The following is a 15,107-nucleotide window of genomic DNA, read 5'->3' as shown; positions in this document are numbered from 1 at the left end:
GAATGGCCCTCCCACAACACCCCCCCCCCCCAAACCCAATGCAACTATCTAGCTTCATTTCGAGGATGTAACACCAGACACAACAAGGAAGACTTGACGGCCCTTCTGTGTCGGGCGTGCTCCTCGGCGATCTCGGATTTAAATTCACAGGATTCTGTCTGCACCCGAGAAACCGCCCCCGCCCAGCCAGAGACTTCGGCAATTGCTCGGAGTTCCGAGCAATTGAGTCAGAACACAAAACGAAGAACATAGGTCATTCTCAATAATCTGGCGATCCGAAATCGGGGTCCGTCATCGTTCTGTGAGAGATTTGTCACTTTGTACGACCTTCTGTTGATGGTAGAGAGGTGGGAGTGTGTGTGCTTTTATAAGCTGTTGGATCGCCTGGTTGATGGGGTTCTTGCGCTATCAGATCGATTGATAAAAACTCTCGGCTCAGACTCGAACGGAACGGATCCGAAACTTACTCCGGCTTCCCAGGACAGCCCTCCTTTGCCACTCGGTGCCTTAGGTAACAGTGGCGTGCTTGCTGCTTGTTCGGCGCCAGGTCCGATAGCTCCGCTGAGACAATGTCGGAGCCGAGCGAGCGCAGCGAAAGCCCCGCGAACACCGAGTCGCAGCTGGGCCACCATGACCATCACGACCCGGACGGCCGCCCGCCACCCCGCAAGCGCCAGCGCGTGAGGTTGTCGTGTCTCGAGTGCCGCCGGCGGAAGCTGTCGTGCGACCGCGAGTTCCCCTGCTCGCGCTGTCTGCAGTCGGGCACCCCGGAGCGCTGCGAGTATGAGACGCGACCCGGCCTGGCGCCCCCGAACAAGCTCGGCCTGCAGCCGACTGCCCTCGCCGGTCTCGATGCCCGCCTGTCGCTGCCGAGCACCGGCGGGGAGTCTCCCTACTTTCGCAAGGACGGCCGCGAGTCGGACCGCATCCGCCGCCTCGAGCTCGAGGTCGCCCAGCTCAAGTCTCTTCTGGTCAAGCAGCTCTCGCTCGACGGCAGCACTGTCCATGCCCGTTCGCCCCCGGACCCTCCCAAGTTGGATGGGTGCGCTGACGCTGAGGTCGAGGTGCCGCCTTTCCTGCAGACGCAGGTGACGTGTGCCGACCGGGAAGAGCTGCGCTTCTTCCGGGGCAAGGAGTTCAAGACTCGTTACTTTGGCCCGCACAGTGCTTACTTGGCCTTTCAAGAGGTGTGTTGACTCCTGGAGTCAGTAATTTTCAACAGCTGCTGACCCTGCAGCTCTCCGGTCTGTGTCCCTTCATGAAGGAGACCTCGGAGGAATGGCTTCGGCCACTGCACATTCACCGGACCAAGGACCGGCTCAAGGGCGCCGAAGAGCGGGAGCGCAAGTTCCGCGAACCCGAACCCGCCCTGGAGGCCCTGCTCCCTTCCAAAGAGGAGACAGATAGCTTGGTAAACATCTATCTGGACCAGTTCGAGCAAGTCCACCGCATTGTCCACATCCCAAGCTTCCGTAGAGACTATGCCAAGTTCTGGTCCGAACCTCGCAACGCCGCCTTCACCGCTCTTGTCCTGGCCATCATGGCCGTCTCCAGCTGCCTCTCGTCGCAGCTGCCAAACAAGTTCGAAAAGATGCTGTCCAGCACGCACGTAAACGCCATTCGATGGGTAGAGGCCGTCGACCAGTGGCAGGAACGCCAGAGCCAAAAGCACCGGCGTTTGATACACTACCAGATTGCCTGCCTGGTCTATCTTGCCAAGCGCGTCAACACGGTCAAGAAGAAGCGCTTCTGGCGGAACGCCGGTTCCATGACTCAGGATGCCATCTCAGTGGGCCTCCACCGCGAGCCCAGCCACATGTGCGACAAGATCTCGCCCTTCAACCAGGAGATGCGCCGCCGCCTTTGGGCGACCATCCAGAGCTACGACTTGCAGGCCTCGTTCGACCACGGCCTCCCGTCCATCCTCAGCTCCCTCCACTACGACGTCAACCAGCCGCGAAACATTGACGATGACGACTTTGACGAAGACACCCAAGAACTGCCCCCTTCGCGCCCGCCCACCGAATACACCTTCTCTTCGTACCAGCACATCAGCCGCCAGAGCCTGCCCCTCCGTCTCGAGCTCAGCCGCGTCTTGACCGGCCCGCCCGAAGAGTTAGACTACGACCGTGTGATCCGCTATACCAACGAAATCAACCAAGAGATCGACTCTCTCCCGTCTTGGGATGTCATCGAGTCCTCAGCATCATCCCAGAATCCCGTCCTCAAGAAGCCCCTGCTCGCATACACGGTCCTCCACATCCAACTACGTCAGTACATCATCCCGCTGCACCAGCCCTTCCTGCGCCTGCGCAAGGCAAACTCAAAGTACCAGTACTCGGAGATTATCTACTACAATGCGGCGCGCGATATGGTCCTCCTGCACGACCGGCTCGCACAGCAGGGGATCCGCACGCTTAACTTCCTCCGCGAAGACTCGCTGACGCTGGCCATCAACCTCACCAGCGTGACCATGCTCCAGCCGCGCGGGAGCACCAACATGATCATGATCAACTCGCAGCACACGCTGCAGCTGCTCGAAAAGTGCCTCGCCATGAAGGAGGACAGGATTCTCCGGTGCGGCAACAATGAGCCGTGGGGGTACAGCATCATGTGTGCCGCGTTTGGGCTGCTGGAGGCGCATCTGGGGACCAAGACGCCCGAGGCGGCCAAGGCGGCGAGCGCGGAGCGCTTTGTGCACTTGCATTGGAAGTTGCTGGCTGGCCAGCAGGAGATGCCGTTGGGGAGTCAGCAGAGTGTGGCTGGGGCCGGGAGTGGAAGTGGAAGTGGTGTTGGGGTTGGGGGAAGTGGCGGAGGTGAGCAGGGCCGTATGGTCGGGGGGACACCGTTTGTCGGCGGTGGTGCAGTTGTGGGAGGTGGGCCGCCGCCGTCATCGGCGGAGATGTTTGTTCGGTCTAAGGTTGGTGTTGTCTTGTCTCATGCGATATCTGTTTGGTGATGTATGTATACTGACAACGGCGCAGTCTGTGACCCCCTTCCAGCCGTCGTCGTCTCAGCAGGGCGCTGGGCAGCAAGTTGAGGTGCCTGGCACACCGTGGTGGATGCCTAACGCCGCGGATCCGTCGGCGATACCGCAGGTTAGTTACCATCCCGGTGAGGTGGTTGGTGTACTTTTGCTAACGCGGGTGCAGATTCAACCGCTCAATCCGGACTTTAGCCTTGAAGCGTTGGGACTCAACCTCAATGAGTTATGGGGCAGTGGGAATTTTGATTGGGACGCCATGATGCCGTAATCAATAAGTTGGGGTATCTTGATGGCAACGGATATACCCGTATCAGGGGTAAAGGCTATTGAAACAGAGTAGGCGAGAAAAGCATTGTAAAGTATGCACATATTTCGCTCGACCTAATGATATATTCAGGGATCACCTCCTTCCAATAAGTTATTACGATCCAAGCTTGGGTTGTAGGTCAGCGCGGGACTCGGCAAGGTAACAGGTGCAACATGCCGGCTTTCATTGTTCTTAGGCTCCCGTATGTTCTTCCTTCCGTTCTTCCTTCTTCCACTGTCTTTTATGTAGCTTCCTTTCCCTTCCTCTTGCGTCTGAACTACCTTCCTACATCCAATTTCCCCTGTCTTACTTCCCCTCCCTATGAACTCCCTTTTCCCCATTCCCGTTTGGGGGTCCGCTGTCTGCCGCGATAAACCAACCATGGCTGGATCTTGTTCTTGCCTGATCGAGGCATGGATGCATGTGATGCTGCGGGGTGATTGATCGGCTGGCTTATCGAATGCCGCCAGGTGTGGGCTTCCGCCAGGTTGAGGCGCCGTATGCCCGTTTAGCAGAGAGTTCGCAGCCCTTGACGACCATCTCCGAAGATTATCGGGTTCGGAGAGATCCACCAACCCACACCCCTGTCCTGTTGTGTGTGCAGTGCTGTCTTGGCAGGTCAATATCAACGTCACGTCCTCTGTTCTTTTAACTCTTTTCGAATCCTCTCCACTACAAACACGAATCGCAATTCGCCGACTTCATTTCACAGGACACCAACTAGCAAAATAAAGCCCTTCAAGATAACCGCCGACGACGCAATGATCCCCCACACCCAGAAAGCCCGCACCCTCGCCCACATGAACAGCGATCACCGTCGCGACATGCGCTACATTCTTCTTCACTACCCGGCCATCCCGCCCGCCCCTGCCTCTTTAAGGGAAAAAGAAGAAGAAGATGGCGATGATCCCATCATGCTCGACATCTCCCTCAGTTCAATCACCCTCCGTCTGCCCGGCTCCGACACAACCCACTCGGTCGCCTTTGATCCCCCGCTAGCAGACTGGGGAGAGCGGAGGGCGAGGCTGGTGGAGATGACTCGGTCCGCGAGAGCTGCGCTGGGGATCTCGGAGGAGGGCGCCGATGAGGGTGACGACAGCACGGAGGGGAAACAGGTGGTCGTGGTCAGCGAGTACATGCCCCCGCGTGCGCCGTACGACTTGGCCATTATTATCGGGGTGCTGGTTTACTCTGCATGCTTTGGGTTGATATGCGCGGGGCTGGTTGAGCGAGGCACGGCGGTCGGAAGGGTGGTGGAGGCGGCGCGGTTTCCTGGTGGATTGAGAGGTTTCACCTGGTTTGTCAGGGACGTATTATTTTGGCCAACGTTGGTGGTTCATAGTACCGAGACGTGGTGGCTTGAGAGGAGCAGGCTCAGGCAGTATGGGGTGAAAAGGGGGAGTAAGGTGTGGTGGTTATGGATGGGAAGCGTGTTTGTCGAGGGGTTCATGGTATTCAAGAGGTTTGATATTGTTGTTCAGAGGTTGAGGGCGCAGGCGAAAAAGCGGCAGTAGTAGGAGTTGGGCTGGTTGAGGTGGTGACATGACGACTCCTTGATTCCCACGTCGTGACCTATGTGTCCTAGGTGGTTCACGAAATGCTCCTCGGAACCTTGTAGGTCGATCTGATGGTGCTGGTAGCAGCACCTCGTACCTCGGCTCAAATCTGTGATGGATAGTGGAGTATAAGGATGCAACTACTATACCTCTCCATCCTTATCTAACAACCACCTCGTCGCAGTTCAGTACATACACACTTGCAAAAGACAAAAATATAAGTCCGCTAAGATAACTAGACAACGTCAACACAAATGTTGAACAAAAGGAAATGCCCAGTAACAGGATTGAACTGTTGACCTTCGCATTAACTTGATATAACAGGGATGTTATATTAGTACGACGCTCTGACCAGCTGAGCTAACCGGGCTGTGACTTAGACGCTATAAGGTGTTTTAAGGCATATATTTACCATAATGTCTTGTATCCAACCGGATGCACGGATGTATGGCTGCTGTGGAGACCAACTGGGAGAGTCGGCAAGGCGGCAAGGCGGTACGGCGTTAAGTGCCTGGCACCTCTTACCATGCTATGTTTCTGCTCAGAGTGAGAAAGTGTAATAAAAAGTGTGATGATTGGGTTATTGAGGTTGAATTTTGAGCTGCACCTTTCACACTAATCGCACCTTCCCTTCTCTCTGCCATGAGCCGTTGAGGCCATCCAATTCTAAAGCCGCCCCACTTCGTCCGTTGTGGACTGAGTTCATATATCGACCCGATTTATTACTATGGCTGTTTCAACCCTTTGGGAGCAGTAGTAATCCAAACAGCAACATGTCACGCCCTCCAAAGCCCAAGAACCAGAACCCCATTCAAATCGCCGTCAGCTCATGGCTAGATTCACTTCCGCCCACCTCCTTGGACTCTCTGGTCGATCGATCCAACAACATGGATGTCAACGACAACAATGACATCAACCAGCTGCTCCTCTCCCGCGCCCCCAAGCGCTGGGTGGTCTACGAGCCCATGGTCTTGCTACCCAGCGGCTCCTTCACCGCCCAACCCTGGCCAGCCCTGTTGTCGTCCCTGACCGGCGCCCAGAAAGAGTGCCTCTGGGCAGGCATCCTCGGCCAACTCTCCCCCGGCAACTCCAAGCCACCGCTAACCCACCTGGCCATCAACGAGGGAATTCCATTGCATTTTGCAGAGCCATCAGATGGACTGTGCAAAGGAGGTTCTGGGTCAGCCGACGAGGGGAGAGCCGAGAAAGAGAATCTCCTTCGCGCCCCGAGAAATCTGCACCCTCTGCACGGCGACTTTGGCCCCTTACCATCACCATCATCCTCGAAACCGACAGACTTCGCCACGTTAGACTTTTCGGCCGCCCTCTGGGCCTCGACAACCCAAAACGGTCTCATCCAAACCTGGGCCCCGCTGCACACCATGTTCAGCCGGGGCAACATCAAGGAGAAGGCCCGTCTCCTGGCCTTCCACTCGGCCTCTGCTTCTCCATCTTCTTCTTCCTCTCCCTCTTCCCTCCCAGACCATCGTCACCAAAAGAGGCAAGCGATGATCTACCCACAAAGCAGACGAAGGCAAGGGCAAGGCGGCACAGAGAAATGGGCAGTCGACCTGTACGCAGGCATTGGCTACTTTGCCTTCTCGTACGCCCGCCTCGGCATGCGGGTGCTCTGCTGGGAGGTGAATCCGTGGAGCGTGGAGGGTCTGAGGCGCGGGGCCCAGAGGAATGGGTTTACTGTTAAGGTCATCATTCCCACTTCTTCCTCTCCTGACGGGATTGACATGGACCAAGACGCCGTCATACATGCTAGTGCCGAGCAGATCGTAGTCTTTCTAGAGGATAACGCGCTCGCGGCGGGGCGGATTGCCGCGGCGAGGAGGCGAGGGTGGGCGGGCGACGTGGTGCATGTGAATTGTGGGTTCTTGCCGTCGAGCGAGCCCGTGTGGAGAGATGCATTTGGCATGGTGGCGGGCCAGGGTTGGCTGCATCTGCACGAGAATGTGGCCGACGGGGATATTGAGGCGCGGAAGGTGGAGGTGCAGAGGTTGTTTGACCGGTGGGGCACGGAGGAGGATGCAAAGGAAGCGGGCCGGGAGGAAGGGGCCGGGGCGGAGGTCGAGCATGTTGAGCTGGTCAAGACATATGCGCCCGGGGTATGGCATTGCGTGTTTGACGTGTTCATTAGAAGGTCTAGCGCGGTGGTATAGAGGGTGGCTGCTGTTGTCGGTTTCGTCGTCGTTGCTGGACTTGCCAGTGTCATTACCATTACTTGTACGTGGTATGTGGTAGTATGTGCCCCGTATCTCTCTGGGTATCCGTTGGCTGTCCAGACAGCTAATCACGCCGGAACTTGGCGGGTATGTTGGCCTCGACAATGCTCTGCCTGTTAAGCTGCTCTATCCTCTCCTGCTCGGCCTCCATCTCCTCGTGCTTCTTGAAGTGCTCAATGTCCTCCGGGTGCGTAAGATCCTCCAATTTCGTGTTTTCGTCATGGTACCTTGGTCCGTCAGCAATGCTTAACTGGTGCGCTGCAGGTGTGTGCTCACTTCTCCCAGTGGTGGATCTCGTACTCGTACTCGTCGTCGCCGTGGTGCCCTGGGCCCGTGCCCATGTCCGGCAGGGTCCTGCCCTCGACGTCGATGAAGTGCACAAACTCGTCGCGGCTGATGCGTCCGTCATTGTCGCGGTCGAGCAGCGTCTGAATCTCGCGTACAATCTCGTCCTTGCGCCCCTCCGCGACGTTCTTGTTGGACTCGTCCATCAAGCCGTATGTCCTTAGGATCTCGTCGGCGGCCCAGATGCCGTCGGCGTCGAAGTCGTGCAGCGCAAAAAAGGACGCGGCGTCGAAGGTGTCGGTGTGGTGTTCCTCTGCGGATGCGCAACTGAGTCAACAAACCTGGGACCCAGCAGCAATTGCAAGTTGACAGAGTTGAGCATACCAGCCATGTGCTTCACCATCCAACTAGCATTCTTGTCGACTACCGGCCTCTGCGACCCGCTGCCGTGGTCTCCGTGCGCGAGCGCGCACCCTGCGATCCCGGCAACGACGAGAGTTGCAAGCATGTTTTGTTTGTTAGTCCGCCACGAATTGGCCTTGAATCAATGCTGTGTGACGTTATTCGCTTCAAGTAGATATTTAAGTATCGTGACTAGCCACAATTGTTGCTGATCAGGTCGACCTCGTCTTTGCGCGGTCGTTGTTTGCCCCCTTGCCGATGCCAAGACCTCGAGCCAATCCTGGGCATCGGCAGTTCCACGCACCGGGCCTGAGCAGGGACCGGGGTGCTCCGTCTCATGGCGAGCATCCGCAGCGAGCCCGTCCGGTCTCAAAGTAACCTCAAAATCAGGTCCATGAGGATGAGATGGAGCAATGTCTTGGAGGGAACGTTACATAGCGTCATTTCTTTTGATGGAATTTTCGCCAATGGTATATAGGGGGCCAGTCCTGACAATACGGATATGAGAGTTCAGTTCAGTGGCCGGCTCCAGTGGGCACCGCGCACAAATTCCCATTTTTAGATCTTAACTATTACCTCTGATACGAAGCACGGATACGGATAAGTTACGGAGTCCGCCTTTCATCATCACCCTCTGTTTGCCTGCCAGCCGGCTGCCGCCGCCGAGATCATCAGCGCTTGTGACATGGCGGCAAATCCCCACCAATCAATCACACTAGCGACTTAAAAGAAGTGGCCAAGCGCTAATGACACATGTCGAACGCCATTTCCGACTCGTCCAACTCTGCAACGAGAGCATCTAAAGCCGCATTGAAGAGTCCCCGCTGGCCAGAAAACTTGGATGGTGCCAAGGGTCAAAACTACCACATGCTGCCAATCCTTCGTTGTTGTTGACCGAGGCACTGTCCCGACACAGTTAACTACCTTACGTACCGAGTACCTCGCCTTATGTATGTCCGACCGAATTCGGGCATGTGCTATGTCTTAGATCACTGGCCTTGCTAACTCATCAACTCCAGGTGTCCTCCTCATTTCTTCTTCCTCCCACCCATCGGCCTCTTTCCTCTTCTGTCCACCATCCGAGCTCAGCATCTCAACTCCATGCCAATGCCACAGCCGCACCCTCGCAGGTTCGCACTGCACCATCACCCAAAATGAATCAACAGCGCGCCAGACTTCTTCCAGAAGCAGAGCCCGGACCCGACCCAAGCGAGCTCTTTGATCTGCAGTTACATCGGCGTCTGCATCTGCAGGTTGGTTATTGAGCCGGAACTACAAGCGGCTCTGATGCCCGGCGCGGGTACACACAACTACGGCGCAGTTCAGGCAAAAGGGCATTCCACACCATGTTTCTCAGACCTGAACCATTCTCGCTCCCCCTTCTCACTCCCCTCGGTTTGTCTAGCTTCTTCACCACCGACAACTCACCTTCCTCGGACTCTCAGAACTTTTATTTGGTTCTGTTAGGTTTAGAGGCCGTTGACTGACATCATTCTTTCATACCACCGACCGACCAAGCGAGAGTGATTTATGCAGGTCAACACCAAGTGCATGGCCGCCTGGCCGAGCGCTGCTGGGTCTATCCGTATGTCAGTGAGAACACACAGGCTTACATCACTCTGCCAGCATCGTGCTCTAACTCGTTTGAAATAGCCATCCCCAGCATATCCCCGAACCCACATGCTTTTCCTCATCGCTAATACTGCCTTTTCCTCCGTCAGCTTCCCCCCATATTGGGCAACTTCCCCGAGTCTGCGACACGTGTCGAATTACTCGGCCAAACACAACAGCAATCACAGTGTCACCATGCACCGTTGGACGACAGCTTCGGATCGTCCGGCTCAGTTACCGCGCCAACCAGCTCGACGTTTGACCCGTGAAGAAGGATGAACTCCTCTCCCTCTTGCACTGAGGCATCACGTCACTCTGAATAGTTTCAACTGCAGTGGAAAACGACAAGACAATTGACGGGACCAGATGCGTTGAGTATGTGCTGAGGAAACCCCTTGATCGACTATTACAAATACACGAGCCCAGTCCAGCATCAAACCACGCAAGAGTTCATAATACAAAGTCCAAATCAACAATACACGAGCATGGAATCCGCCGAGTATTCCTCCGGCGGGGCCGGCCGACTGACCGACGACCAATATCCACCGGGGACACCGCATGACGAGATCGGCCCTCTCGCCGCGGTTCCGAGCAATGTCAAACAGGCGTCATCCCTGCAACGGGAAAGGCACCGAGAATCCACCTCTTATCTTATGCCCTAACTCCGGGCGCCTTTCCTCCTTTTCTCTTCCGTCTCCCCCAGTTCGACCCCTCCGTATGGACGCAGCAATGATGTCTCCTCCAGGAGTCAAAATACCAGGGCCGTCTAGGAAAACCCAACCCAAGCTCATCATAGGTATGCTCCACTTCCGGGATTCCGAAGCAACCCTCTGTCTGGTTTCCATAACAACATCCCGTTTCAATTCCGATCCATTCCGTCCATACCATCCATCCCACAACCTCCGGGCTACTCATAAGAATCGTTCAGATCCGTCCGACCCAAATAGACCGCCAACGCCGAGAAACAAGAGAAAAGAGAGAAACAATAAGAGAGTCAGGTCGTTCACTTCGGAACAATCATAATAACATCCCCAGCCTTGGCCAAGGCAACCTATCCACCATGTTCATGCAAATTCCCCCGCCGCATCGCATCGGAACCGACCGGCGTGATCGAATGAGCAAGCGACCAACTTGCCAGCCAGCGAGATGAGTTGCAAGAGGAAACGAGCGAAGCCACAATAGCATCTTGCTTGCGTTCTCTTCGGCTTCTCATCGCGGTGGGTGAGACTACCTCAGTAGTCAAGGCCACGGAAGCTTTCCCTGTGGGGAGGATGTCGAGACAATTTTTTCGTTGTCTGGGCACCTTTCTCCACGGCAGCGTGTTGCCTGGACCTTGGGGATAAGGGTGGTCATTCCTTCATGGATAACCGCTTCGTCCTTGGCGTGGAGGAGAGAGTGACCGATCCGGTTGTTCAAGCGGGGAGTCGGCCGGCCATGAAACGTGTGTTGAGCATGGTCTTGCCGCCAGTCAGTTGGACTGGTCTGTTGAATTACGGTTGGGAGGCCTTGAGCGAGAACCCAGCGCGATCTGACCTCAGATGGTGAGCAAGACTCAAAGTTGTACTCGGCCAACTGCCCCGGAGAGGCCACGCAGTCGAAAGCTTTTCCCTCCCGCTGGCCTCCTCACCGCGTCACTTCCAAGCGACCTCTGATAGCCAAGTCCGACGAGGATCGCCCATCAACCACCCCTCAGAACGACCAAGCAACGCGTTGAACGATCATTACCAAAACCAATGAGAGAGGCCAAACCTGACCGGGGGGAAGGAATGGCAATATACACGGCAGCTCCTGAACCGATGGAAATCAGCTCAGCCGCGAAATGGAAGAATCGACCCAGGGTATTGATGTTGAGCGTCCGCCGTCAAGATAAAAAGAAAGGGAAAAAGAAAAAAGAACTGGGACAGATGCCAAGATATGAGCCGTGGAGGAACGACCTCCGACCAGCACCGACCTTTGTCGACCGTGTATTCGATGACGCGATGTTTGTTGACGATGCGATCTGCTTGATCGACGTGCTCGACGATGTCTGGAAACATGACCACCACCCAAGCAAGCAACACCCGAAACTGTCCAAAGACGTAGTGGTGTCCTGGGCCGGTTTTGATATTGATATGCCCAACTATTAACCCGGCAAGGGCTCGCGGCAGTCGTTTTCGGATGAGTTGACAGAATCCGCAGGCATGCATCTGAGACGACTCGGTTGGTTTCTTCAGTTCTGCGAGTTTGAAAATCACGCGAATTGGCTGGGGTGTGGCTGAACCAGTCCGATCCATGCCAAACGCAAGCTAAAGGGCCAGGCAAACAATGCCTGGTCCGTGATGATCATGAGCCACGACAGAGTCGACAAGGACGGGACCGATGAGAATGCAATCAGCCGAATCAGGCCAGCAACCTGGCCTGGGTAACCAGACGAGTCGAGAGAGCCAGGCAAACAAGGTTTGTTTGCTTGGCCCCTGATGAACCCAAGACTACGGACAACGCGGGTCCGGTCAAGTCGATGGGATGGTAATGGCAGGGCTGAAACGTCAACCAGGCCACGACGACAATGATACTTCAGGCTGATGACGATGCCAGCAGCCTGAAACGAACCCGAGGCCGGAGCAGCTCAGACCAGCAATCAAGCCCGCCAATCCAAGAGCTTGAGCCGGGGGTATGGAAACCGACAAGAGCACCAAGCATAAACGCAGCGCCGTGAACGGAGCAACACCAACAACAACCCATCGCCAGCAACGACAATCATAATGACCAGAGCAGCAACATCCGAGAGGCGCCAACGTCCGAAGAAACCTGGGCGGCGGACGAGGACGGAGCAGCGCGGAGCATTACTACGCCCTAGCTCATTTCATTTATCCTCGTGCTCGGCATTGTCATGCCAGTCTCATTGAAGTCGAGCTTGTCGGGGTCCCAGAGTTCGAAGTTGTTGGCCGCACTAAACGGTAACGAGCCAATGGCGGTCACATCGGTCGGCGACTGGTACTGCTGCACGACCGCAACCTCTCCATCAAACCCCCAAGACTGCTGCGGGTGCTGGTGCTGCTGGTGCTGCTCATGTTGCTGCTGCTGCCGCTGCTGGTCTGGCTGGTTGTCCTGTTGTTGTTGTTGCTGCTGCAGTTGCTGCTGCAGTTGCTGATGCTGCTGCAGGTGATACTGCTGTTGGGCCGCTCGCTGCCCGTCTTGTGGACGGAGCGGGGAGAAGTGTCGATGCAGTTCCTGGCGGTATTGTTGTTGCTGCTGCTGGAGTGGGGGCAGCTGGCCCTGCAACGCCATCATTGGGGCTGTTGACGCGGGTGATATTGCATGTGGCTGGTGGTGTGCGGTCGGTCCGCTGGGGCGCAGTGTGTATGCCGCACTGTTGCCCGGCGGGAGGTGTGTGTAGAAGTCTTGCTGCGCCGCTGGGCTGCCGTGCCCCGACGTGACTGAGAAGCCACCCGGGCTCGCCTGTGGTATGCTGCTCGTTATATCGTGCTCACCTGTTGGATACGGCGATGGCGGGATATTAAGCGGGGGCCGCTCAGGGCCCTGCCGCGGGACCTGTGGATGGTACTGCAATTGGTGGGGTAGGCTCGCTGTCCGCTGGAAGACTTGCCCGAGCGCCGGTGGATGCTGTTGTGGCTGTGAAAGGCCATGGTAGTCGGGGGTGGGCTGGCTGTGCGGCAGGCTGTGGCGATGGCCGTACTGCGGCTGCAGGGCGTAGGGGGCATGCTGCGCGGTTTGCGCGAACGAGGGGGTTGACTGTTGGGGGTACCCGGCTGGGTACGCGGGTTGGCCCGTAATGGGTCCGAATCCGAGACTGGGCTGAAGCGGCATCGCGACGTGGCTGTTGGGCGTCGATGGCGGGCTGTCACTCCCGCCATCGGATATCATGTCCTCCATCTCGGGGGAATGTCGCCCAGGATGATGGCTACGCTTGAGGTGTTTGACCATGGTTGTTTTTCTGCAGAAACTATTTCATTGGCCGTTTAGTGCCAGGCCGGCGCGGAAGGGAAAGCAAGGCTCTCACCTCTTCGTACAGCCATCATGGTTACACTTATACGGCCGGTTGCCCGTGTGTATCCGGCGATGCCTCGCCAAACTCGAGGACTGTATGCTGAAGTCAGCAAGAAGAGCGTGGAGAAGCGGGGAGGCATGATTGGCACAAGGCCTGGCCAGGGGAACTACGCACGTCTGAGAACTTCTTGCCGCATCCTGGATGCAGACATCCATGAGGCTTCTCACCCGTGTGCGTACGCATGTGTACGGTGAGGGCGCTCCGTTGGATGAAACGTTGGCTGCAGCCGGCCCAGGTACAGCCGAAAGGCCTCTCATTTGTGTGTATCCGATAGTGCCGCTGCAAGTCCGACTTGCGATTGAAGGCCTGGCGATGATGTAAGTCAGCTGCCACCGTCGCTGCTGGCGGTTCGTCTCGGGCGGTAGGGGAGAGGGGGTACTCACCTTCCTACAGCCCTCCCAATCGCACCGGAAATTGCGATTCCCCGTGTCCGAGGTGACCATGTCCCCGACATCCATCTATGCTGGCTCTCAGTCTCTCGATCTTTAGACTTAGATTTGATATTTTGGGCCTTGTGGAGGACCGATGGCGGACCGCGATTGGGTGCGCGGGTGCGCAAGTCCTTTTATGGCCGACTCGCCTCTTTCCACCTTTCAAAACGTGGGGAACCGGGAATGGTGGAGAGCTCTCTAGCAGGGGAACCCACGCGACGCGTATAGCCTGGGCTTGCGTGGCCGAGTCTAGCTCAACGGTTGCTGGGCTTTTGTTGCCAACCTGATGACAGGATCCGCGGATCCGGATCGCTGAGATATGGGCTGTGCCGACTTCGTGTATCCTTTACACTCTCGTTTCGAGCAGTGGCCCAAACTCGCTCGAGCGGGTCGCGACCGAGGGCCTTTCGATTTGCTGTACGATGTTAGGTCCGTGGGAACGGATGGGAATGAGAAGCAGACGGTTGGCCCAGATCCTTTAAGCTTATCCGGCAGAGGCTCGAGAGGGGCCGGGCGGAGTGGCGACACGCAAAGGAAACGAACTCTTCCCGTCAAGCAAAAAGGATGACCTAGCACCAACCCAACTCTCATCGAATGGTGACGAAAGCGGGCAGATCTCAAGCCCTTAATAAGGATATGTGAAGAGCTTTCCACCCTGACGAAGCACCAAAAAGCCAAGAACAGACTCGAGGAAATAAGGTCCGGGCGCCGTAATGACGGCACACCGGGAAAGCATGAGGAGAAAGTGCTTCGTACCTGGTCTGCCTATTTCGCGATAGCGCGAAAAGGATGGGGTTGGAGCTAGTCCGGCAGGCTCCAAGTGTCGAGCATGCATCAGGTTTCAGACCTAGGGCCGGGGAGGGTGTGCCGGGAAGAGCGAACACACCCACCACCTCTGCAGATCGTCGAGGCGAAGCGGCGGCTCCTAACGTTAGCCCTGTCGGTGCCCGGATGCCGTGTTGTTGCACAGCGTATTCTTTGGTCGCAGACTGCCGAACGGGGCTGGCCGAGATCCAGGTACGGGACGCTGAGTGATGAGGGCGACTGCTTGTCGGGACTGGGTTCGTCCCTTCATACGTCCGGAGATTTTGGACTGCGTGTCTGATGTACGCCCGCCTTTGTCATTCAGACCAGGAACCGGTCGCACAGATGTCTCCACCCGGCCACTCTCACAAGTGCAAGAGAAAAAGAGCAAGCCAGTTGAAAGGGGAACTGGACAGGCCAAGGAAAGGTCGCCGGGTGTGGTTCCC

General features: G+C 56.6%; 5 protein-coding genes and 1 non-coding gene across 6 annotated transcripts; 3 read left to right on the top strand and 3 right to left on the bottom strand.

The window, feature by feature from the left end:
* Window positions 1-569: 569 nt before the first annotated feature.
* On the top strand, window positions 570-3,254 carry N657DRAFT_656868 (uncharacterized protein; the record flags this gene model as incomplete). Its single annotated transcript, XM_062794748.1, has 4 exons — window positions 570-1,187; window positions 1,238-2,920; window positions 2,985-3,122; window positions 3,153-3,254. The coding sequence occupies 4 exons, from the start codon at window positions 570-572 to the stop codon at window positions 3,252-3,254; spliced, it is 2,541 nt and encodes an 846-aa protein (XP_062646554.1).
* Window positions 3,255-3,865: 611 nt separating this feature from the next.
* N657DRAFT_480230 (uncharacterized protein) lies at window positions 3,866-5,221 on the top strand. Its single transcript, XM_062787559.1, has one exon. The coding sequence runs from the start codon at window positions 4,055-4,057 to the stop codon at window positions 4,805-4,807; it is 753 nt and encodes a 250-aa protein (XP_062646553.1). The 5' UTR covers window positions 3,866-4,054; the 3' UTR covers window positions 4,808-5,221.
* N657DRAFT_t95 lies at window positions 5,122-5,219 on the bottom strand. The gene has a single exon. It is a non-coding gene; the product is annotated as a tRNA-Ile (tRNA).
* Window positions 5,222-5,382: 161 nt separating the features above from the next.
* Window positions 5,383-7,192, top strand: N657DRAFT_646530 (uncharacterized protein). The gene has a single exon (XM_062793134.1). The coding sequence runs from the start codon at window positions 5,623-5,625 to the stop codon at window positions 7,015-7,017; it is 1,395 nt and encodes a 464-aa protein (XP_062646552.1). The 5' UTR covers window positions 5,383-5,622; the 3' UTR covers window positions 7,018-7,192.
* Window positions 7,081-8,035, bottom strand: N657DRAFT_480191 (putative calcium ion binding protein). The gene is made up of 3 exons (XM_062787558.1): window positions 7,750-8,035; window positions 7,357-7,678; window positions 7,081-7,307 (listed from the first exon to the last, which is right to left on the bottom strand). Exons 1-3 carry the CDS (start codon window positions 7,871-7,873, stop codon window positions 7,145-7,147), a joined length of 609 nt encoding a protein of 202 aa, XP_062646551.1. The 5' UTR covers window positions 7,874-8,035; the 3' UTR covers window positions 7,081-7,144.
* A 4,175-nt stretch (window positions 8,036-12,210) lies between these two features.
* N657DRAFT_575208 (uncharacterized protein) lies at window positions 12,211-13,884 on the bottom strand (the record flags this gene model as incomplete). Its single annotated transcript, XM_062789085.1, has 5 exons — window positions 12,211-12,452; window positions 12,729-13,321; window positions 13,379-13,458; window positions 13,541-13,732; window positions 13,810-13,884. 5 exons carry the CDS (start codon window positions 13,882-13,884, stop codon window positions 12,211-12,213), a joined length of 1,182 nt encoding a protein of 393 aa, XP_062646550.1.
* Between the last annotated feature and the right edge of the window lie 1,223 nt (window positions 13,885-15,107).

Source organism: Parathielavia appendiculata (assembly GCF_033297405.1).
Source record: "Parathielavia appendiculata strain CBS 731.68 unplaced genomic scaffold N657scaffold_8, whole genome shotgun sequence".
NCBI classification, from domain to species: Eukaryota; Fungi; Ascomycota; class Sordariomycetes; order Sordariales; family Chaetomiaceae; genus Parathielavia; species Parathielavia appendiculata.
Note: the sequence above shows the minus strand (reverse complement) of the source record. Positions and strands in the feature narration are given on the sequence as shown.